This window comes from Sceloporus occidentalis, unplaced genomic scaffold (assembly GCF_023333645.1).
Source record: "Sceloporus occidentalis isolate IW3139 unplaced genomic scaffold, rSceOcc1.0.p SCAF_8, whole genome shotgun sequence".
Lineage (NCBI taxonomy): Eukaryota > Metazoa > Chordata > Lepidosauria > Squamata > Phrynosomatidae > Sceloporus > Sceloporus occidentalis.
This window is the reverse complement of record NW_028316988.1, coordinates 42255846-42278938: the sequence shown is the minus strand read 5'-3', so window position 1 is coordinate 42278938 and position 23093 is coordinate 42255846. Positions and strand designations below refer to the sequence as shown.

The following is a 23093-nucleotide window of genomic DNA, read 5'->3' as shown; positions in this document are numbered from 1 at the left end:
CCTCCAAAGATGGAGAATCCGCTCCTCTCTGAGGCTGTCTATTCCACCATCAAACACTTCTTAAAGCCAAGAGGTTCTTCCTGATGTTTAAGTGGAATCCACATTGCATTCTAGTCTTTGGAGCAGCAGAAAGCCAGGTGGCTCCATCTTCTGCATGAAGGAATGCCAAAGCAAAATAAGAATACAGGTAATAATGAAAAATAACAGGACATTTTGTTTTCAGATGATGGATGGAAGTGTGCAGGGATCATCTCTTAGAGAGTTAGACATACAACTGAGCCAAGGAAGGAAAAGGGGGAGCTGAACATCACTGGAGTAGTTTGTTGTTGGGGTGAGCTTCATGGGCAGTTTAGCAGATGCTGCTCTTTTGCCTTTTGCCTCCAGAACTTTTCAGAGCCTTATTCCCAACCCGATTCCTTTGGGGCATTTTGGGGAAGGCGGTAATACAAAAAAGCTATGCATTAAGGCTTATGCAGGCAAGTCCATAATACACAGGACTGTAAACAGTACGTAGAAAGAAGTTGGCAGCACGAGCTTTCGTAAACTAAAGTCTACTTCCTCAGATGCTTAAGAACAGGAGAGAGGACAGACAGGCGAGGGCAAAGAAGCCCTTCTGCCTTGTCACAGGCCACGTCTCTTTTAAAAATAGAGAAGCGACTGCCTTTTCTCTTAGGCTCCTGGCTCCAAAAGGCATCTCAACTGAACTCCATGAACCTCGCAGCTTCTCTCCTCGCTTGACCAAAGTCACGCTTGCTGCCTTTTCCTTTCGCCAGTGTGCTGCTGTCAAGATCCAGCAGACAGTGGAACTGGAAATATTGTGACACCGATTTTAAAACGTGAAAGGGTTTTTTCTCCCACTTCATAAATCTATTTTCCAGACTTTTCTCTTTCTTTTTGACATGCTTTTAGAGGTTTAAAGTATTTAGCCGTGACGTTGTCAAAGGACTGCATGCAGAACCAGGAAAAGCTAGACGCTTGTTAAGAGACAGAAAAGGGCTCAAGATGGATGCTGCAAGATTTGCAGCTTGTTGTGTGCATTCAAGTCCCTGAAATGCATGGCTCATTCTCCCCATTTAGTAGGTTGTAGCTGGTGTGCGTGCACATATGTGCACAAACACACATGTGCAAAGAAAGGGGAAGGCTGGAACAGTGTGGCTAAAAATCCAGGACACAGAGAAGGACCAGTTGATCTGTGACATTTAATGCAAAGCTGAAATGCATACAACACCAGAACAGATACAACGAGAACGGTTCTTATCTTGTGTGCTTTTGAGCTTTGCTTATAAATGTCACAGACCAACTGCATCGCTTGCATTTCCTACCTCTTTGGCCCATTTACCATTTTCTATTACAAACATGTTGGTCCACAAAAGCTCATGCCACGTTTTTTAAAACCACTTCTTCTTTTAAAAAGAAGTGCTGTTGCATATTTACAGTCTGTAAGGGCTGAAATGAAGGCACTGAATTGAGGGCCTATGAATTTGGCCCCTCCAAAAGTAAGTTGTCCTTTAGAAGGTTAGAGGAAGTGTTTGGAAGGCTACTGGAAGTAGTTCAAAGGTTGGAGTAAGGCTATTAGTTAGAGAAGTGGATGGAACGGAAAGGTAAGACATAAGAAATAAAAGGAGAGAGTGATACAGAGAAGGCGAAGGAAGAACCAAAAAGGGGAAGGATTCGGAAGGATACATAAAAAAGGATAAGAGAAGGGAGTTTAATGAAGGTTAAGGAATGGAAATAAGTACAGAGAAGAAAGCTTATGAGAAAAATGAAAAATAGTATATACATATATGGAAAATGGAAGATGAAATTTGGGATATGAAGACAATGAGAAATCCTAAAAGAAGATTGCTATGAGAAAGACATAATGTGTTGGAACAATGAATGTATGAATATTTATGAATACGTAATGAATTGTTAGAAAGGCCTAAGTTATTTACTTAATGAAGAGATTAAAAAAAGAAAGAATTTGGCTCCTCCAAATTACACTTTCCTTCTGTCCCCAGATTTCAGACCCTGCAGAAAGTGAGACATTGAAAACCATAGATAGCTATGTGTTTGCTTGCATTCGCTCGGTCCCTTTGCCTGACTCTTTTCTTTGGACGCCTAAACTGTACTTTCAGTTATCAACCGATGTCTTAATGCTAAAAATTAGGGGAATGAAGGGAAAATTCATTTGGATTTATTTGGGGGGGGGAATCAACCCCCCAATTTTATTCCCTGAAGCTACATCCCTCCTTACGCCAAGCTGAATTAAAAGCTAAGCTGCTATATTATTATTACTATTATTATTATTATTATTATGTTTATTTTTATCCCGCCTTCCTCCCAATACAAGGACCCAAGACGGCTTACAATATTTACTTGTTAACCTTTCCTTGAATTTGTATCTGATCGGCACGCTTAAGTTTGAATTAAATAAAATTTGAATTAAATAAAATGTAAATTAAAATTAAAAATAATAAAAATGTATAAGCCGCTCTGAGAGCCTTTAGGGATGAAGGGCAGGGTATAAATACCGTAAATAATTAATACATAAGTAATATCTGCTTTTGCTTCTTAGGCGCAGACTGGCTGCAAGGCAACTTTCCACGCTTGTTTCCTCTCGGCTCCTTCCTATGTTCAACCAATTTGCTGCTATAGCGAGCCCAGTCTTAAGCTGCGCTCTCATTTCCACTTTCCATCAGCCTGAGACCATCCAGCCAAGGGACGCATGGATGGACTTCGCTGCTCCCAATGTTTTGCATTCGCAACCAATTCTGCCAGATGAATTGCTTAGATTTATTTACCCTTTCCTCCTCAACCTTTCCTTTTGCGCCAGGGAGGCCCAGCAGGACACAAACGTTGGAGTCTCTCTTTCTCGTCTGGGGAGAGAGGCGTGTATTTGCAATACTAGATCAAATTCTTTGGCCTAGAAACCAATGAAATCAGGCTCTTTGACCACAAACCGGTGGCAAGTGGGGTGGCTAGGAGTATCTCTTACCTTTCCAATGATGTGCAAATACTCGGAGGATCTGTAGCCTGTTCCAAGAAGTCTTGTGCGGCGGAAGGCTGTGGGTCCTTTTCAAATGAACCTGCATTTTTGGAGGTGTTTCTAATGGAGAGCAAAACATAGCAGGGTTTCTTTTGACAAGGACAGGGTTCAAAACATACCAAAGGAAGCCAAGCTATGCATCCCAGAGTGAAACAATGCTCCTTCCTCTGAGCTTCTGAACCAGGGGATAATAATAATAATAATAATAATAATAATAATAATAATAATAATAATAATATTTATTCAGGCAGGCATTTTAAAATCATGACTTATATGGGGTGGGTGTTTTACGTGTTTTAACACTTGTATGCTTTTAAATGTTAGCTTTATACTGTTTTAACTGGTTATTTTGTGGTTGTTTTGAATTGTTTTTTAAGGTGTTTTTATCTTGTGAGCCACCTTGGGTCTCTTTTTGGGAGAAAAGCGGCATAAAAATGAAATAAATAAACAAACAATAATAATAATAATAGTATGTTTTATTTATATACCGCTATTCCAAAGATCATAGCGGTGAACAGCAAGTAAGCTAATGAGCAAGTAAGCTAATTTGCCCCCAACAGTCTGGGTACTCATTTTAGCGACTTCCTCGGAAGGATGCAAGCCTGAGTCGAGCTTGGGCCCTTTTGCTGGTCTTGAACTCGCAACCTTCTGGTTTCGAGTGAATGGCTGCAGTACAGGCATTGAACCAAATAAACGGACCGCCTCATCCCTTGGGAGCTTCTGCCTTCCAGGTCTGTTGGGTATCAAAGTTGCTCTCAGAGGTTTTCGTTAAAGGAGCCATTCAAGATACTGAACCATATCCTCCAAATAGATCCAACACCTGGGAGAGACCCTTTAAAGTTCAGACTATAACCCAAGTTATATATGTTGTTGTCGTCATTATCATCATATTATTATTATCATCTTATATCCTGCCTTTCTCCCAATATAGAGACTCAAGGTGGCAGCCGCCGCCACCGCCGCCACCATCACCACCATCATCATGGTATCTCCCTTGCCAGGCAAAGATTCGCTTGCAAATAAATGCCAGTTACAAGTAACAAGACAATTACAGTTGCAGTTGTTGCAAGCAAAAGTTACAAGCAGCTAGAGTTACTACTCCCCCTTTTTAGCCAGGGCTTAATTAGTCTATATCTCAAACATGACTTGAGAAGCAGGAGTCCATGAAGTTTGCTCCTTGCCTGCTTTTCTTAGTGGCTCAGATGGCGGTGGATCTACTTAGTAAGGAACTATCCAAAGTGCTGAACTCTATACAGTGCTCAAAACAGCTAGAAGATGGCAAGGAGCCTGTCTTCTGATTGTCTTGCCAGCAGAATGTAAAATTCCCTGGACTCAATCTCCCAGTATCCCCAGGGCCAGATATAGGAGGGGCCCACCTGAACCAATACCCTTCCATACCATCTAAACTGAGGACAACTACCACAACATCTGGACCAAATGCAGGGCTATGACTAACACTGTCCCCCCCCCCTCATTTTCAAGACCTTTGCCTGATGAAGAAGCCAGTGGAGCTTGGAAAGCTTGCAGCATGGATCATGTCCATCCACTGCCTTCTTCACCGGGCAAAGAGGTTAAAAATTCTCCTCTATCCTTTTTTAAAACCCTTTGCCTGATGAAGGCGGCAGTGGATGCACCAGATCCATGTTGCAAGCTTCCCAAGCTCCGCTGGCTTCTTCTGCATCAGTTTCGCCTTCTCTTCCAGACAGTTTTGGGGCCACAACAAACGATTCCCAGAATGTAATAGCAATCCTTCCTTAGAAACTCCTCTGAGAGCAGTGGCTTGCTCAAACCCTTTCCCCAATGAACAGGGAAAATGCAACCAGAAGAGACTTGCGGTTGCAATTTATGGAGTTATTTTTGCCAGAAACGGACTTGTTTGCAAGAACCTCCACCACAGCTGCCCATCCTCTCTTATGAAATATCTTCCAACGCAGAGACAGACCAAATGCCAACTGTGACTTGCATTAGATTAAAAGGTGTCATGTCGGATAAATCAATATAGAGGTTAAACATATTCCACTGCAGCAACTTCTACTATTTGAATGACATGACACTATATGCTATGTACAAAGTGACACAGAGCACAGGATGGGGGTCTTGTCTTATATCTAGGGTGCCGTTAGAACTCAAAATACCATTTAGTCTCCTTTCCCTGGCATTACTCAACCCTCCACAAACAGTGACTTTCAGTCCAAGGCTCAGTCTCCCTGAGCAGACGACACACGCTATTAAAACTATCAGATCTTCTGCGCAAAGAGCGCTGGGAAAAAGAAAACACTGGTTTTCCTCTCGTCGGTGACGCCGCTTCTGCAAAGAGTCACTGCAACAAGACAGCTGGTTCTGTTCAGAAAGAAAGAAATCGTTTATTCCAGTAACAATTATCTACATACATTGGACACAAGTTGTGAGAAGAAGGCGGCGTCACGACAGACATTTCATATACAATTCATATACACCACTTTGATCTAATTTGGAAAAGCGGTATATAAATAAACATTATTATTATTATTATTACAATAATGTTATTATGAGGTTTTGCTTTGTCTTTTGGATGTTAGTTATATGTACTGTACAAGTCAGAAGACTGAAATAAAGGCCTGTCCACTAGTTAAAACCTGCATTTCTAAGAGTTTTTTCCTTTTTAAAATGATACAATTAACTGTCAAAGTTGGGAACTGAACCCAATGGAATCCACGGAGAAGTATGAAATCACGCCGACAGCCAAGACGCCGGTTTCTTGGTATTACGTCAAGTTCTGTGTTTAAGGAGAAACTGTGAGCCAATTCATTTTGGCATCCGACAACCAAGATGTTAGAAGAAGTGAGCAGTTTTTAAAGCAATGAGCCATTCTCTTCTACAAAAACACACACAGAGCAACTGCTCACATATTCCTTCGTATTGGAGATCCTTTGTGCATTTGCAAGCAAAAGGTAACCAATGAACTGGGGAGCCCTGCATTGATCTGAACATGGGAACCCAATAACCCTGAGATGCCAACTATCATCATCCCAATTCTATCTCCGATCCATCCCCAACTCAAGGACCATGGAAAGATACTTATAACAGTTAAGGGATAGTAGTTTATAGCTATAGCACTTTTCAACAGATTTGCTGTATTTTACAAAAATGAGACTGGCATAAAATTCCAAAAACCCTCCAATATTCAAAGGCTGTTGTTCACAAAAGGCAAAACCAAGGTTCCTCTAGATCAGTGGTTCCTAAATTGTGGTCTTCCCGGTGTTTTGGACTTCAACTCCCAGAAGCCCCAGAAGCTTGGCCAATTGCTAGGAATTCTGGGAGCTGAAGTCCAAAACATCTAGAGGACCAAAGTGTGGGCATCACGGTTTAAATAAAACCCAGTGAGCTCAGTTCAAAGTCCATCATGCATTTGTCAACTTCCTCCTTCTTTTTTAATTATTTGTGAAAATAAACTTGATTTAGTATACATTAATAAATCCTGCAAGGGACAAGGACTCTTACTCTCCTTTTCCTCCTTTTGTCTCACCTGAGCCAAAATACGGAAGACATTAAGAAATACAGTGGTACCCCGGGATACGAATTGATCGCGTTACGAAATTTCCGGGATACGAAAAAGTTAGATTGGAAAAAACTGTTCCGGGTTACGAAAGATTTTTCGGGTTACAAAATTAATTTCAGCGCGAAATTTAAATGCGAAGCGCGGCTAGCGGCTTTCCAGCGCTAACGGAAAGCCTTTTCGGGTTGCGAAATTTTTCGGGTTACGAATGGCGCCGCGGAACGAATTAATTTCGTAACCCGAGGTAGCACTGTACGGCTTTTCAGAATAAGGATGGTGGTTCAGAACAGGCACCTAGCTTTCCATCTAGTGTTTAATGTCCAAAAGATACAGAATGTGCCCAGCTACAAAAAGGATGGCTCTTCTTCCCCTGCAGCTATCCATCCGACGTTTCTTCAAGGAGAAGAGTTAAGTATGTCTGAAATAAATAGGATTACCAGCATATGTGAAACGGCGGAAAGAGAACAGATCATGATTGGAAACCATTTCACTCCACACTGAACCATCTCTTGGACAGAGCTGCCAATTTGATCCCACAAAAAGTCAAGACAAGCACCCAACCCATCAAAGCAAGTTCCTTTAAGTGTGTTGGGCTCCAATTCCCATCATCCCCATTGCTAGCTGGGGGTCATGGGTGCCAGGGGCCAACCTATCCTTATGGCTTGGAAAAGCCAATCTAGTCAGCAAGACAAAAGGTATCCTTTATTATGACTTATAAAACAGAAGTAAAAACCCACAATTCTGCATTCCAACTCTCATCTTCTGGAAAATAACTCTGAAATTACTTTGCTTCCATAGTGCCTTAAATCAAGTTAAAAAATTGTGGGTGGTGGTGTTTTTTGGGGGGTGGGGGGTTGCTTTTACGAGTCCAAACACTATAGATAGAATTGATAAGGATTCAGCTTCCTTGAAATAAACTGCTAGTAGTCAGGGATGCTGAGCATAATGAACCCAGCGTATACGCAACGTCCCATGCGCGTGCCGTGTGGACTTCCTCATTCATTTTCCAGTGCGGTTAGAGTGGCGCACCTCAGCGTAATGGATGAGAAAAACAATCTTTACATCCAAATGTGTACAAGAAAGGTTATTTCTCAAGAACGGCATAGGTCTCCATTACAAGAGCTGAACATGTGAGGCTTGTGCTTTCCCACTGTCAAAGCATGAGAGAGAGAGAAAACAGAAGCAGAAATACAAGATATGTACACCATTTTTCAACACGTAGGAGCAGAAACTGATGTGATGTTCTCCCCTTCCTCTCAGACTCCCGTCGTGACTCCACACGACGGGAACAGAGGAAGCAGCGACAGAAAACTTCATCAGCTGCTCATGTCAGAAAGGAGAGAGAGAGATTTTTCTTTCTGGTAGCTTCTGCTATTCTCCATTTGAAGGTGATGCATCCAGTTAGAGAACAGGAGAAGGTAGGTCCTACATTAAAAGTAATGTGGAACTGTCCCCACTTATGAGCAAGGCTTTCACACATAACTGGGAGGATAGTCACCCTTGAACTGTTATGTCTGTTGAACAGTAATTTTTAATCAATGCACTAACATTATCATTTTTTCCAACAAATAACCTTTTCTTCATCAGTTCTTATCGACAGAATCGGAGTCCAATGGATGGGTATTCCCAAATTTGCTTGACTGTTTGAAGACAGTCTGCACCTGGCTACAGAAACCTGAATTATTGCTTGGGCAGCAACTCTTAGAATTTGATACTGAATGTTCCTTAGAATTTAACAGAACCATTTCCTTGCCTATTTCTATGAATAGCAGGCCAATCTTTATTATTTTGCCTTGGGAAGTTTATCATATGTACACTTCTCATCATTTTTACATTTGAGTTCTCACAAAATGAATTCCTTTAAGGGGCAAAATGAGGAACTGTGTCGAGGGACAAAGTAGAAATGTATTTGCTGTGAGCTTGCTGTCCAGTCTTCTTTATAAAAGGATATAAATTCTATCAAACCCCACAGTTCTTTATGAAAGGCAATTGTGTCATTTTCCCCATTAGTACACACACACACATGTGCACACGCATACACACTTTAATTAACTGGCTCTTGTTAAAATTGATGTATTAAAAACATTTTTTAACCCAAGAGGATAGTGTAGCTGAGATCTAAATTCTCACCAAACGGCAGGGATATCTATGCCATGTTATAAACCATTTCTGGGAGGAAAAAGTGTACACCTGGTCTTGGATTATCAACAAAAACATTTGTGAATTGGATTATTCTGAGATAGTTTCAACTATTCCCACCAATCTCAGTTGAGGGGCTGAGAGACGAATGCAGAATCCTTTGGTTCAAGAAATTACGTTCCATGGAGAAGAAGCTGTCCAAAGAGGCTTTTTAAAAATGACTGGATTGTTTATTCTGTAGGATGCAGGAAACGGCTTCACAGTGCAAACGTCTTGTGCTGGCGTTGAACTGCTTTGGAGGAAGGGAACACGCTCCCATCTCAGCAGGAACAGTTGCCGCAGCCCTTCACGCTGTTGATGATTTCTTCTTGCAGCTTCTTCCTATCCTCCTCCTTGGACATGTGGCTGCTTCTCTCCTCCCACCGCTCCTCGGGGTTTCTGTTCAGCATTCGGCTGCTCTGCGTGTGCCACATTTCGTAGTAGAGGCTGCTGGGACTGGTGAGGAGATCTAAATGCTTGCCACGCTCGGCAACTTTACCCTGTTTTAAAAAAACATGAAGTCAATGATCAAACGGTACCAGCCCTCTGGAGCACGGAGGCATCCGACCCGCCGACCCTGGAGAGGAAACATGGTATGCATTCAGCCAGCCTTCGTTTTAATAGGGGAAGGCGCACAGCGCCAAGAGGGAGGAAGAGCAAACTAAACACAGCCTTGGTTGATGAAAGCGACAACAGGTAGTCAGTTGGAGGGCTTCAATACACACGTGCAAGTGTGTATGTTTGTACATGTGTACATTCAGGGAGCAAAGCCAATGCACTGACCCTCCCTAATAGGAATCCTGCCCCCCAAATTTCTAGCATTGCAAATAACTAAAACCACAGGTGAATATTTAAAATGAAAAGGAAGGCGGCAGGCCAAGTCTGCAAAAGGAATGTCAATACAGCAGATAGAAAAATTATACGTGGGAATGGTTTTCAACGTCTCACTCTCGGCGACACTAGAAATTTGGGCTGGAAGAAAATTTAATTGCAAGAGAGCGAACTCTTATTTAGAGGGGAGCAACGCTCTTGTTTTATCCCCCTGTAGCTAAATCTCAGTGTACTTTCTAGGCAACGTAAAAACGATTTAAATAAAGACAGGGCCATATATACACTGGAAATTAAATAAGAACAGGGGGAAAAAATAGGAATGAAGTAAAAGGCAGCATCTGTGCCACCCAAATCCTGCATCAAGTTGATTTCTACAGCCTGCATAAATTATGCAAATGCACACATTTATTCCTGAAGTTCCCTCGTTTTGAATAATGTATTCCCTTTCGGCTTGCCGTCAGGAAGGGTCAGGGCACTCAACCTGTACCCCTTGGCCGATGGAAATGTCACCGGTTTCACCACTGGCTTTGGATAATTCACGCCGCCACTTCCCAGACAGAAGTGCCAGGAATGTCTCTTGCCACTTTAGGATTCCTCCCAAGAAAACCAAGCTTCTCTGGAGGCTGAACAGTACGTTCCCACAAAGTAATGGCAAATGAATTAAAACAACAGTAACCCCATGCGGAGGACCCCAAGTGTACAATGTCTTGTCTAAGCAAAGTGGGTAAATCTAAGCTAGATGATAAATCTTCTGGACTTGGTGTAGGAGAGTGCTACTGAAAGGGGTCATCTGTTGACCCCTTGAGCCACTGGATACTGGTCCACAGCAAGTTTCCAGGAAAGAAAGAAAGAAAGAGCTGTAGGCAATGGAGATCAAATATGGTGCCAGTCTCTGGCACACTAAGGTGAAGGTCAACGTATGTCAGTCCCCCACATCAAACTGGGTTCATCCACACTGTTGAAATAATGTAGTTTGACACTGCTTTAAGTGACACAGCTCCATCTTATAGTACCCTAGGATTCATAGTCTTACAAGGTCTTTAGCCTTCTCTGCCAAAAAGTACGGGTGCCTCACAAAACTACAAATCCAAGGATTTTGTTGGTTGGAGCCACGACAGATAATGTGGTGTCAAACCGCATTTCTTCTACAGTGCAAATGCCCTCATAGATGACAAGGTTCTGGTATACACCAGTCTCCTACATTTCTGACCTCTAGTTTGTTCCTTCATCATAGCCAGACTTTGAATTACTCAAGTGTTACAGGCTGAACAAGTTAAAATGTGCTTTCTGGGTTTTCCTCAGATGGAAGGGAGTTGTGTCAAATTTTCTCCTCCTGGTTAAAAAGTAGGAGCAAATACAAGCATGTGCACACACAGAATTTGATCAGATTATATATGCAGAAGGATTAGAGACACCCAGAAGTATTCCAGCCATTAATAAGGTTAGTTTTATTGGAGAAGCCAAGCCAATGAAATGAAGACAATCTGGTCTGTTTGCTTAGGCAAACGATTCTGACAGGTCCCTGGAACAGCAAAACTGAAAACAATGTTGACTAAGAAAGTGGCTCTAAAACTCTGGCCTAAAGCAGTGGGTGAGTATGCTGGAGGTATATAGGTATAATGAATATTTCACAGATGGCCAGCAAGCGACCAATTCAAAGTAGGAGGTTTGCATTGGCAAAAAGTGCTTCAAGTGCTTTCAGATACAGTTGTGTATTATTTGAATTAAAGGTCTGTTATCTTTTGCTGTTCCAACTTGCAGAGGTTACAGTGACATGAGAAGCACACTTCTGATTTAAAATGTTGTATAATTGAAGCTTGCAGCCTTACATCTGTTGGATTAACACGGCTGAGTAAATCAACAGGGCTCTTAGTCACATCATATGCATTTTTCTCCTGCTTTCAATTTTTTAAAAAATAAAATAAATCAAGCCCAGAACAGGTCACTCTAATTTACAATTCAACTGTTTTCTAAAAAAGGGAAAGAAGTGTCTGAAACAGACGGAATGCAATAGCTTTCTAGCAATTCCAGGGGAACGATAAAGCTTCCCCTTCAATCACAAAACCTGTGCTAAGATTAGTGCCCAATTCTTTCACAGATGAGGCCTTTACTCAAATGTTTTGAGATATACCACATTTACTCCAAATGTTCAGGAAGCTGGCTCTATGACACCCCAACGCCTGTTCTCTCCTCCTGCCCACAATCCTGCTTTCTTCTTCCTCTTCCTTTTCTTCTCTCTCTTGTTCCTTCTTTATTTGACTGTCTGGTCTATAGCCCTTTGAAAGCAATAAGGGCAAAGCTGCTAATGTTCCATGGAGCAGAAGTCAGGGGCATTTTATGAGCTTGCCCGCAGCCAGACATGCATCAAGCCACCATCTCTGCGTGGTCTCTGCTGAGCAAAGGCTCGCAGAAGCAAGGCACTTCTTGGGCTGAAGAATCCCAGCTGTTCCATTACCACTAATGAGCCCCTTTAATAGGGTCTTTTTTTTAAAAAAAATCCAGTAATTATCATTTAGTGCAATGCATCTATGCCAATACCTTGCAGTGTTACATTTGCTTCATGGAAAAGAAATGGGGATGGGGTGGGGGAAACCCACCTAATTTTTAAGGCACAACAAAGATGGCCTGAAGAATAGTTATCAGAGACCATGGGCCTGAAGAAGGTTCATTCATCGGCAAACACACTTTCAGGCTTCCCATTTCAGACTCAGCAGGAAACAACCACAAAGGAAGTCAGTTTGGTTTTTTTCATTCCTGCCCGAATTTTATTCCGTCTCAATTATTTCCATCACAACAAAACCACTTCTCTTATCAATTTAGATGTGCCCCATGTAGCAGCATAGTGTCATGATGCCACTTTAACATGACAACATCCTACTTCAGGGAAAGGATTCTCAGCCTGAGAGTTCTGGGGTGTCACCAAACTACAAATCACAGGATGTTGCCATGGCGGTTAAAGTAAAATCAAAGTACTATAACTATGTATTGTGAAAAGGCCCCTCCGCTTATGCTTAGAGCCCTCAAAAGCAAGATGAAGGGAGAGCTGGTATGGAAAATTCTTCCCTGAAAAGAGATGAAATGATAGGGGAAAAGCTTTTCTTGCTCCATTTCCACGTGGCAGGCTAGGAGGGGTATGAGAAGAGCCAGTGGGAAAACGTGGCAGCTTTACACCCAACAAGCCCTGGAGAAGATTGATGGTGGTGGGCAAGCTGTGTGAAAAAGAAGGCGGTCTGTCATTATGAATCTTCCCACTGAGGGAAGCTTTCAAGCAACCATGTGGGGTCCCTGCACACAGCTGGGGAAAAGCACTTTGCTATTACAGACAGGATCCAAAGAAGGGACACATCAATGTGGGAAAGAATTGCAGTTGTGGCTCGGGTTTTTTAAAGGTTTCCCGGCATCCCCACTGCTGAAGAAACAACCGACCTTGCCACTCTTTCACGCACACCCCTTCATTCATTCTCAGGCTGGCACAAAAGACAAATAAAATGATTTGAGTTTGCTTCATCCAGATAATATCAGATAACCCTGTTTGCAACTGGAAAAGTTTGAACTGTACCCATTAGGCAGAGCGGAGATTCATATATGCACTGAATGAACAAACAATAAATGAAGTGTGGAAGACATTTTGGAGAAATTATCACAACAGTGACCCCCTTGTTCCAATTAGTAAGCCACCCATGGAAATTAATTAATGATAATCAACATAAAACAGCCAATATATAGGGTTGGGTCTCTCCCTCCCGCCATGCACACTAAACATATACATATGAACAAACAGACACAATACCAGATGCTGGTATTGGAGGCATGCCTTAAAAGTACAACTGTTCTTCACACCAGCAAACAGGCTCTCACCTGGTCCAGGACAATGATTTCATCTGCATCAACCACCGTCGACAATCTGTGTGCAATGAAGATGGACGTTCTATTCTGCACCATGTCTTTCATGGCATTCAAGATGTTCTGTAAGATTAAAGGTATGTGTCAGAGAGACCATTTTATGACTTCCTGGGAAGTGGGAAAGCTTCCTCAAGAAATATAATCCTCAAGAAAAATAATTCCATCACTTGTTAATAAGATGATTAGCAGTTCCAAAGTCAGAGAGTTAAGAAAGTGCAAGCATTTGGGTGCTGTTCACATATAAGAATGGTATAAGAACCTCCAAGGTTTATAGTGGGTCATAAGGTGAACCTTGAAAGGGAATGCTCAGCAAGAGTGCTTTTCTAGGTTTCCAAAATCCTGCTTCTAAATGGGGGATAAATGGATGTGCGGACAGCGGTTTGTCTTGTCTTTTGCTTCCTCTAGAAATACTATCCCCTTAAAACTGTAGTTAAGTACCTTTGCTTGGTGCACTTTGAGGGAACGATGTCATTATTATTTTTAACTAACTGCTTTTAAAGTGCAGCTGTGTTGTGTCAACATTCAGTTTCATCTGACAATCTTGCAATAAATACAGCAAAATGAAAGGCAAGGAATAAACAGAATGTCTGCAAGAAATTCATATTGCCATTAGTCAGTAGAATCCAGGAAGTTTTTCTCAATGGGAGCATCTCTAACTTTTGGGATGAGACTATGCACCTCAATCTCATTGTGGAGGTTAACAGGTCCGCCAAAAAACCCAACACATGTGAAGAGACTCTTTTGCAACAGACAAGGGAATTGATTTAGGAAGTTATTGTTGGCGCTGAGATTTCAGTATTAACTACTATGAAGCTTGATGTGGTTGCTATGGTAATGCCATGACATCTGTGTCAAAACATCCGGATAATTTATAGCCCTACCTGTGTATTTAAACTGACACCAGGCCAGAGGGCAATGCACACCAGATTCACATCACAGTAAAGACAGCCCACAAGGAGCAAAAAGGTTCAGCAGCTCACAGTTATGCAAAACTAATTTACAAGATAACATTTATATGAATGTTAAGCTGCGACTGACTGCTTCCTTTTGAAATGAAGGTCTACTCTCTCACAGTGAGGAAATTACTAGACACTTCCAGCAGCTCTAGATGATATGGGACACTGTGACAAAACACGCTCCGATTGACACTCTGTTATTTCTGCATCCAGCTCTAGAAAGGCCAGGCCTCTCACCAGATTCCCAGATTTGATTCCTTGGGGAATCTGGCAAAGCAGGGAGGTAGGACTGTTTGGAGAGCAAACAAGAACAGTACACTGTAGTATCATTTACCTCTTCGGTAATTGAGTCGAGAGATGAAGTAGCTTCGTCATAGAGGATAATGGAGGGATTCTTCAAGATGGCTCGGGCTATAGCGATCCTCTGTTTTTCTCCTCCTTTAAAACAAAAGACAAAACAAACACTGTCTAGTTGGTTTTGCCCTGAATGCAACTTTGAAAGCAAGGCTAGGGCAGAGGGAGGTGGCTACACTCAACACATGGACATTTTCTTCACCCAACAAATGAAATTATCTTTGCTCCATGTAGTGAGTTTGGGATCAAGATACTCTCCTAGTTCTGTCTCAGACTCTGAACTGCTCAGAACAAGACTGGAGCCTAAGTGTAATTGAACAATAAATATTGGACACATTGATGGAACAGCAGAAGCCATGCTAAATATACAAAAATACACAACCCTTACTCCACAGGTGAGCTACTTTTATAGTCTATGGCTGCATCCGCACTGCAGAAGTAATCCAGACTGATATCACTTTAACTGCCATGGCTCCATGCTTTCTAAGAATTGTCGTCTGTTGTGGTGCCAGAGCAATTTAACAGAGGAGGCTAAATGTCTCACAAAACTACCAATCCCAGAATCCTATAGCATGGAGCTATGGCAGCTAAAGTAGTGTCAAACTGTATTATTTCTGCAGTGTGGATGCAGGCTATATTTTACCAGGTGTCCCAAGGGTCAGCTGAGCCCATTTAGTATGTCCAACACATGAAAGTCACACAGGAGCTGTGCACATGGCTGGACCAATCTGAATGCCAAGTCCATAAAAGCACCTTCTGCCCCACACATCCCATTTTCCAATTTATATCCGAAAGCATTGTGAGAATTTGGGGACCCACTGCACCCCAGCACCATTTTTCTCCCCACTGTTTTAAGGTTTCCACTAGGCCAGCTCTTCTGTGCCCCTTCAGACAGAACAATCACTATCAAACATGCAAGCTTGTTTTAAGAAATTTAAAATCCATTTCTGATTTTGGAGGCAACGCCAGTAATTAATGGTTATATATGCATCTGCCTTCCTGCGCCACATTCCACAGATTTGACAAGGCTTCTGTTTAATACCTTCATATTCTTGGTGATGTGCCCTCCTAACTAACAGTGACTTGTTTTAGCAAACCACTTTAGGAGGATAATAATCTCATTTCACTTTGAGCCTTAAGTGGCTGCGCTGAAGCTGAGCAATAAACAGAAATTGAACTATTCACCCAAGATGTTATTTCTGCTTCCTCTCTCCCTCTATAAACAGCCGAGTCTGAAGTGTGTTGCATTTGCCACTACCAGCATTTGGCAAAAAAAGGGATGCAGTGACCCCAAAATGTATGGACCTTTCTCGGTGCCCTCCTGTGCCCATTTCAAAGTCCCAGTACATCACACGCATGAGTGGGAAACAAAATTAAACATGAGAAGCTGCTCTGCAACCTGTCACAGCCAAGGCAAGGTACCAGCACACTTGCTTGTGCTATGGCTTGTTTGAGCACTCATGCGCAAGGACTGTTTCAAGTGTGGCACAGACTTAAATCCAACAGACATTTATTTCTTTAATTTAAGTTCCACTTGTCTCCCAACCCAGGATTCAAAGCAGTGTGTGCGTGCGCCTTCAAGTCGTCTGTTGACTTATGGTAGTCCCATGAATTCCATACGGTTTTTTGGAGCAAGGAATCCTCAGAGGTAGTTTTGCCAGTTCCTTCCTCTGAAAGAGAGGCTCCAGCACCTGGTCTTCATTGTTGGTCTCCCATCCAAGTGCTAAACGTGGCTGCACCTGCTTAGCTTCCAAGATCAGACAGGATCTGGTGCCTTTGGGGTGTTTAGGCTCCCTTCCACACATAACTCTGCATAACTCTGTGTCCAAAGCAACCATACATCTGGTTGCATACATGTGCACAGCAAAACTCTCTAGTTTCTTAGAACATGAGTGTCTTATTTGACAGTATCACATCGCTTTGGCCAAACAGCTAACCTATCATGTATGTGCCTCAGGTTCCCACAGTCTCCAATGTTCCAGTTTGCTTTAATCATGAAGAATCATCATGCTTACATCCATACTAACAATGATTAATGATAACTAGATTTCCTTGTAACCAGGCTTTATAAAGGCACTTCAAACGAGGGATCAAAAGTGATGCATACGAGGAAGGGCTTTTCAAAGAACAGGGCTCTCTGTGTTGCAACCCAGTCATATCTGAAGGAACTCTCGAAAGCTTTTTTGCTAGAAAGACGTTAACCTCTTATTGTTCCCTTCCCCAAACCGTCTTGCAAAGCAGGGTATTTATAATTGCTGCTTCTATGGCTCAGGCTACAACAAAAGCACTACAGTCATGCAAACAATGCATGCCACGCTCCACCTCCAAAGACTCAAGACTGCAACCCTGCAAAATTATTCATGGGCAAAATTAACACCCAGCACATAAAATACGATTAATCACAGCCACTGTTAGTTCTGTGGTCTCTAAAAGAATTTCATAGTATTCAAAAAGGATAGAAAAACCAGGTTTGAAACAGTACACTTAATTATTATTATTATTATTATTATTATTAATTCATTTATATCCTGCCACTTTCCCAGTATTAGGATCCAAGGAAGTTTACAAACTGCAAGGTTTTAATTATGATAGTGCTTTGCATTTCCAGGCCTGTGCCCATCAATGGTGGTTAGTGTACCTAGTGGTATATGAAATATTCTTTATTTCCATTATCGTGACCTACTTGCTACCTATAGTTAGTTAACACTATCATTAACAATGCAGCATTTAATTAAAATAAATTGCCAGTTTTCAAACCGATTTAATAGGTGTTTCACTTCAGAAATTACAAGTTCGGAAAAGACTCAGAAGGACTTCTGTGAGAGTCAAATCGTCATGTTTAGTTCCTTCATACAAAACCCTCAATGTTTCATATCAAGTAAGTTCACAAAGAAAGTCAAAAGCTAGATAGTTACAAGACAGATGTATCAGGTTGTGTTCTCCGATAGATCTTAATCTCACTTAGCACTGTCTCCTTTAAGTTTCTTTTCGTTATTAGATCTTCACATTTTAAGCTCAGCCAAGCAGGACATTGCCAGGATCACATCATCATCCCATCCTTAAAAATATTTCATTTCGGTCATCACCTTCTAATGTAATGTATCCTCGTGTCTATTACCAACACGTTGCACATTTATAGCTGTCCATTTATACTCGTACCAAATGCACCATTAAAAACTTTTAATGTATTTGCCTAATCCTGTATAATGTGTTGGTATTTCATTCCATAAAGAGTCATTGTGGCATAGTGGTTTGAGCGTTCAAACTACAACTCTGGGGACCAGGATTCCAACCTCCACTCAGCTATGAAAACCCACTAGGTGACTTTGGGCAAGTAACACTCTCTCAACCTCAAAGGCAAAGGCAAACCCCCTCTGAACAAATCTTGCTAAGAAAACCCTTAGGGTTGCCATACATCAGAAATGGCTTCAAGGCACAACATTTCACTCCACACAGGAGTCACTGAACAATTCTGATCAAAAATTTTTTGTTGAGGGCTGTGGCACACACCCAACAACATTTTGGCGAGGGAAATGATAAAGAGACACAGTAGAGCTCCCTGCTCCCATTAAAACAGTTCCCCTAAAGGTCTTCTTGATGATCAGCAGCAGAAACTTAAGGGCTACTGAATGGCCATCTAATATTAAAACCAGCATTTACCTTGCTCTGCTTAGCAACCCAGAATATCAGCAGCTGAAGGGTGCAGGAGATATCGACTGTGCACCAAGCCCGAGGCTAGACAGAAACAGCATGAGCATGGAGACAAGTTGCACATTTATTAACTTACCTGACAGCTTCAGACCTCGCTCGCCCACTTGTGTGTTGTACCCATTGGGCATTCTCAGAATAGCATCATGGATGCCAGCCAGCTTTGCTACCGCATAGACTTCTTCAGCAGAGGCATTGATGTTGCCATACGACAGGTTATAGAAGATGGTATTGTGGAAGAGAACGGGATCCTAGGACACATGCAAGCAGAATAATGCTGCTTAAACGTGAAATGCTGACTGGCAAATTAGAAGGGTTCATATGTGTGTGTGTATATGTTTCTAAATGAAAGGTCCATAGCAAATTATGTAGAATCTTCCACTGGATCCCTTCAGGCAACTCTGTTTTGAGGACATTTTAATGAGAATGTTATGGATGTTGCCAGAATAATTCTCCTCCATTCAAGCAGAAGTGTGTGTGTGTGTGTGTACGCACGCGCGCGCATGCATAGAGGAAAATGAGATGGTTTCTGTTATTTTTAGTATAAATAAGAATGATTACATAACTTAAAATTCAACAGTGAAAACCTGGGATAACCTTATTCACATTTTTATACTACTAGACTGTCATGTTACGAAACTCAGCACTTGTGTGACCATTTTTGTATGACAATCAAAAAAGTCAAGACAATAAACAGAAATGTACAACGTGTCATTAAATTAACACCTCAGATAGAAAGTCAGAAAAACATAATGTGCAACACAAACTAAAAGCAGAAACGTCACATAAAAACACAAAGCAACTTTGTCAATAAAGAAGCAAAGGGGTAGCAAATATCTTGCCAAAGAAAATTCCACCAAGTCTGAGTGCTGCTATTGAAAAGGCCCCATTCCAACTCTCAGCTGCCTGATCTCAGAAACCCTGGGAAACGGCCTTTGTCAGTGATCACCATTACAAATGGGATAGCTAATATCCGAGATGGTGGTCCATTAGAACACTTCAGGTCCAGACCAGCCCCAGCTTTGTATGTCTAACACAGCAACTCTTTGAATTGGACCCAGAAACAACACTTGCACTTGGCACATATGCTCACAGCAAGTTCCCACCAGCATTTCATTGGTGCAAAGACATGACAGAGGGTCTGCAATTCATCCACAGGTAAAAGGCCTTTTCATTTAGGTAAGGGGTTTGAGCTGCTGAGCAAAACTGTTTTATTTGTTGCTGCCTTGGTTGCCTTTAGCCTGTTTCTCTTAAAAACAAAACACCTAGTTCTGTTTGACAGATTGTTTTACATTTTATAAAACTGATTTATATCCCATGCTATCCTGTCTGTTTGTTAGCTGCTTACAACACCATTATTTGAGGGGAAAAGTAGGATATGTCAGGGATGATGGGAGTTGTAGCTCTTCACCTCAGGCTCAAACTCACCACCTTGTTACGCACCGGTGCTGACCAGTTTTGGCCAGTGGTTAAAGCTTTGCTCTAAAGCAGCAGAGTTACAGAGAATAGGCTGAAGACCCTGACAAACTCTCCAAGCCTTCTCACTCTTGCTTCCACAGAAGTCTTCACACTTCTTCAGGATCCAGCTGGCTCTTGTATCTTCACTCAAGACACCAGACAACTCAGTAGTCTTATATAAAAGATCTACTTTATTCTACTATATACAGCTCCAAAACTATCCAATACTACCCACAAAATACATTGGGATTCATAGCCATTATTATAGTCATTGCAAAATACCACCCACTGTTGTCTGTTTCCACCCAGTGGGCGTGTACATCCACTCTCATTGGTTCTCTTGGTTCAACCCACAATTAATGATTTCATCATCTCAGCCTTGACCACTTAACAATTCTCAGGTGTGTTCAATTATCCACTTTGCATTTCTGTCCTTGGCATTTAGGACTTGTTAATTCCATTACCTTATACACCTGTGTGGCTTCTAATTGCTTCTGCCGAGTCATCCTGACTCTCACATACATGTTTTATTTCTTTCACTGTATATCCCATGTTGCATTTTCCTTAACAGGATATACATTTAAGTAATGAGTACATGAATAAATTGCTAAAGGATCTCTGTGCCCGCACACCCACAGTTTGATGTTACCCTCAGAAGTCCTTCGGTGGGTTACTTATTTTCTGAGCAGAGTCTTTTCTGTGATGGCACTTCTGCTTTGGAATCTCCTCCCCAGAGAGATTTGTTTGCAGCCCCTCCTAAAAGTCCCCAAATGCCCCCCCCCCATGCTTTCTAGGGAATCTGAAGGACATTTTCACAATTTTTAAGGCTCCAGGGTCATTTTAGGTCCAGGAAAAGGCTTTTTTTAAAAACAAAAAGTGATCAATAGTGATCATTCTTGTCCTCTAGCAAACCCATTTCGACTCCTCCTTATCCCATTCCTTCATGGCCCCAGTTTTCCAACCATCACTTGCATCAGACTCTTACAGCACACTGTGTCTTGCAAAACAGGGGAAGGACCATACCTGAGGTACAACTCCTAAAGCCTTCCGGAGGCTTTCCAAACTGATGTTTTGTATGTTCTGGCCAGAGACGTAAATTTCCCCTTGCTGAGGTTCAAAGAAGCGGAACAATAATCTTACTATTGTGCTTTTCCTTAAGAAAGAAAGAAAGAAAGAAAGAAAGAAAGAAAGAAAGAAAGAAAAGGGACACAGAATCAGAAGCTGAACGACTTGCTTGGCATTAAAAGAAAATAGAATCATCGCCATTTTAAAGAAAACGAAATCAATCAATGATGCAGAATTTTGCACCTCCGTTTTTACCCACCCTGACCCACTGCCTCCTACAATGGCCACTTTTCTTCCTGCGGGGACTTCAAAAGAAACGCCACTGAGGACTTTCTGCCCCTGAAGGTATTCAAAATGCACGTTATCAAAGGCGATGGTAGCAGTCTGTGGCGTGATCTGCAGCGGTGGAGCCAGCTCTTTATCCTATTAAAAGAAGAGTGCTGCTTTACACACTGCCCAGAAAGGTATTGCACAAGCTTAACAAGCTAAACCACTGATCTGATTTCCAAAATGAGGTGAAGCTTAAGAATTTCTGCAGTCGCAGTTCTGGCTCCGAGGCAGCGTTCTGCACAATAAATTCTGCATCATTAATTAAAAATGACCAAAAAAAAAAAGACCTCAGTGTACTGTGCATACACAAAGTGCAAAGAACAAAAACACCGCCCTGCCTTTTTTTACATTAAAAAAGCTCTTTCAGAAATGGATGATTAAATTAAGCTTTCATGCTCTGTACTCTTACGGCAGAACAAACCCACATACATCTTTCCATTTTTGCAGGGGGGATTAGTTATCATATGAAGCAAGAATATTATCACAAGATGATCCCATTCATTCTAACACATCTGGCACATTTAAAAAAAGGAAAAGCATTGAATGGCCAATACTCACTTTAATTTTTGTATCTACACTAAGGAGCGTGAACAAGGTGTTCATGTCGATGAGGGCTTGTCTTGTCTCCCTGTACACAGTTCCCAGGAAGTTCAGGGGCAAAGAAAGTTGGAACAACAGTCCGTTCACCATCACTAGGTCGCCAACAGTTAGGTTGCCTTAATGGATAAAAAAGGGGAAGAATTGGAACATGCCTACCAGCAAATTCAAAAAGCAGGCTGTGATTATCCCAGTTCAGCTCTACATTCAATAAGCATTTGTATCTTAAAAATAAAAGCTAGTTGGTAAACATACTTTTCTGTTCTGCCAGATGACTAGAAACCTTCATGTGAAAAGAGGAATAAGGAACATAAGTGGCAAGCAAGGGGCATGGGAACTGTGCAAAAGTGGTTCATGAATATCTTTTGATATATTTAGATACTGCCATTTTTCACTTTCTTTATGGTGGTTGTTGTTGTTCTTGTGTGCCTTCAAGATGTTTCTGACTTATGGTGATCCTAAGGCGGCCCTAACATGGGGTTTTCTTGTCACCCACTGGGTTTACATGTCAGGATTCGAACGCAGGTCTCCGGAGTCCTAGTCCAATGTTCAAACCACTACACCACACTGGCTCCCCTTCTTTATGGTTACATCCCCCTTTATGGTGACATCCCCAGTTAATCTAAAATATTAGGGACCAGAGCACTGTTGAAAACAGTTGAAATGCAGAATCCAATCTACTGTTGTTATTTGCACTTGCTGGGGAAAAAGTCACTGTCTCAGGCCTGAATCCGACTGATGAGTCCGAACTAGCACAGACCCACAGAATCAAATGCTGAATGGCAGCTCAACATATAGGTACTCCCACTAATTCAATCCATCTACTCTAGGTGAGACTGACAAGAGGATTCAGGGCACTGTGTTATTTCTTGCATTGCTCTTTACTTTTCTAATCCATTTTTTGAGAGAGTAAATCTTAGGTGCGTTAAGAAAATAGCATAAATCCACCTGCCAAAGTTCTCTGTCAGGATGCCCTTCAAAAGTAATGCCTAGTTGTTAATACCAATTATGTCATTCTTCCACATTTTGATTCTTTTGGAATCTAACCTTACTGGACCACTGCAGAAAATATGCAGGGGTAGCTGTGTTGGCCATTTTGTGAGCAATTTAGGTGGATTTTTGTTGCACCACTGTTATGCAAAATAAGTAA

At 41.8% G+C, this 23093-nt stretch overlaps 1 protein-coding gene across 1 annotated transcript in view; it reads right to left on the bottom strand.

The window, feature by feature from the left end:
- Nucleotides 1-5127: 5127 nt before the first annotated feature.
- Nucleotides 5128-23093, bottom strand: part of LOC149308760 (iron-sulfur clusters transporter ABCB7, mitochondrial-like) — a 48910-nt gene continuing 30944 nt past the window's right edge. The window contains exons 10-16 of the mRNA XM_089536413.1: nucleotides 21905-22062; nucleotides 21276-21439; nucleotides 20975-21104; nucleotides 18573-18744; nucleotides 14766-14869; nucleotides 13431-13538; nucleotides 5128-9241 (exon numbers count right to left, since the gene is read on the bottom strand). Of these exons, the coding sequence (XP_089392539.1) occupies nucleotides 9023-9241; nucleotides 13431-13538; nucleotides 14766-14869; nucleotides 18573-18744; nucleotides 20975-21104; nucleotides 21276-21439; nucleotides 21905-22062 (1055 nt within the window). The 3' untranslated portion in view covers nucleotides 5128-9022. The remainder of the gene's footprint in view (nucleotides 9242-13430; nucleotides 13539-14765; nucleotides 14870-18572; nucleotides 18745-20974; nucleotides 21105-21275; nucleotides 21440-21904; nucleotides 22063-23093) is intronic.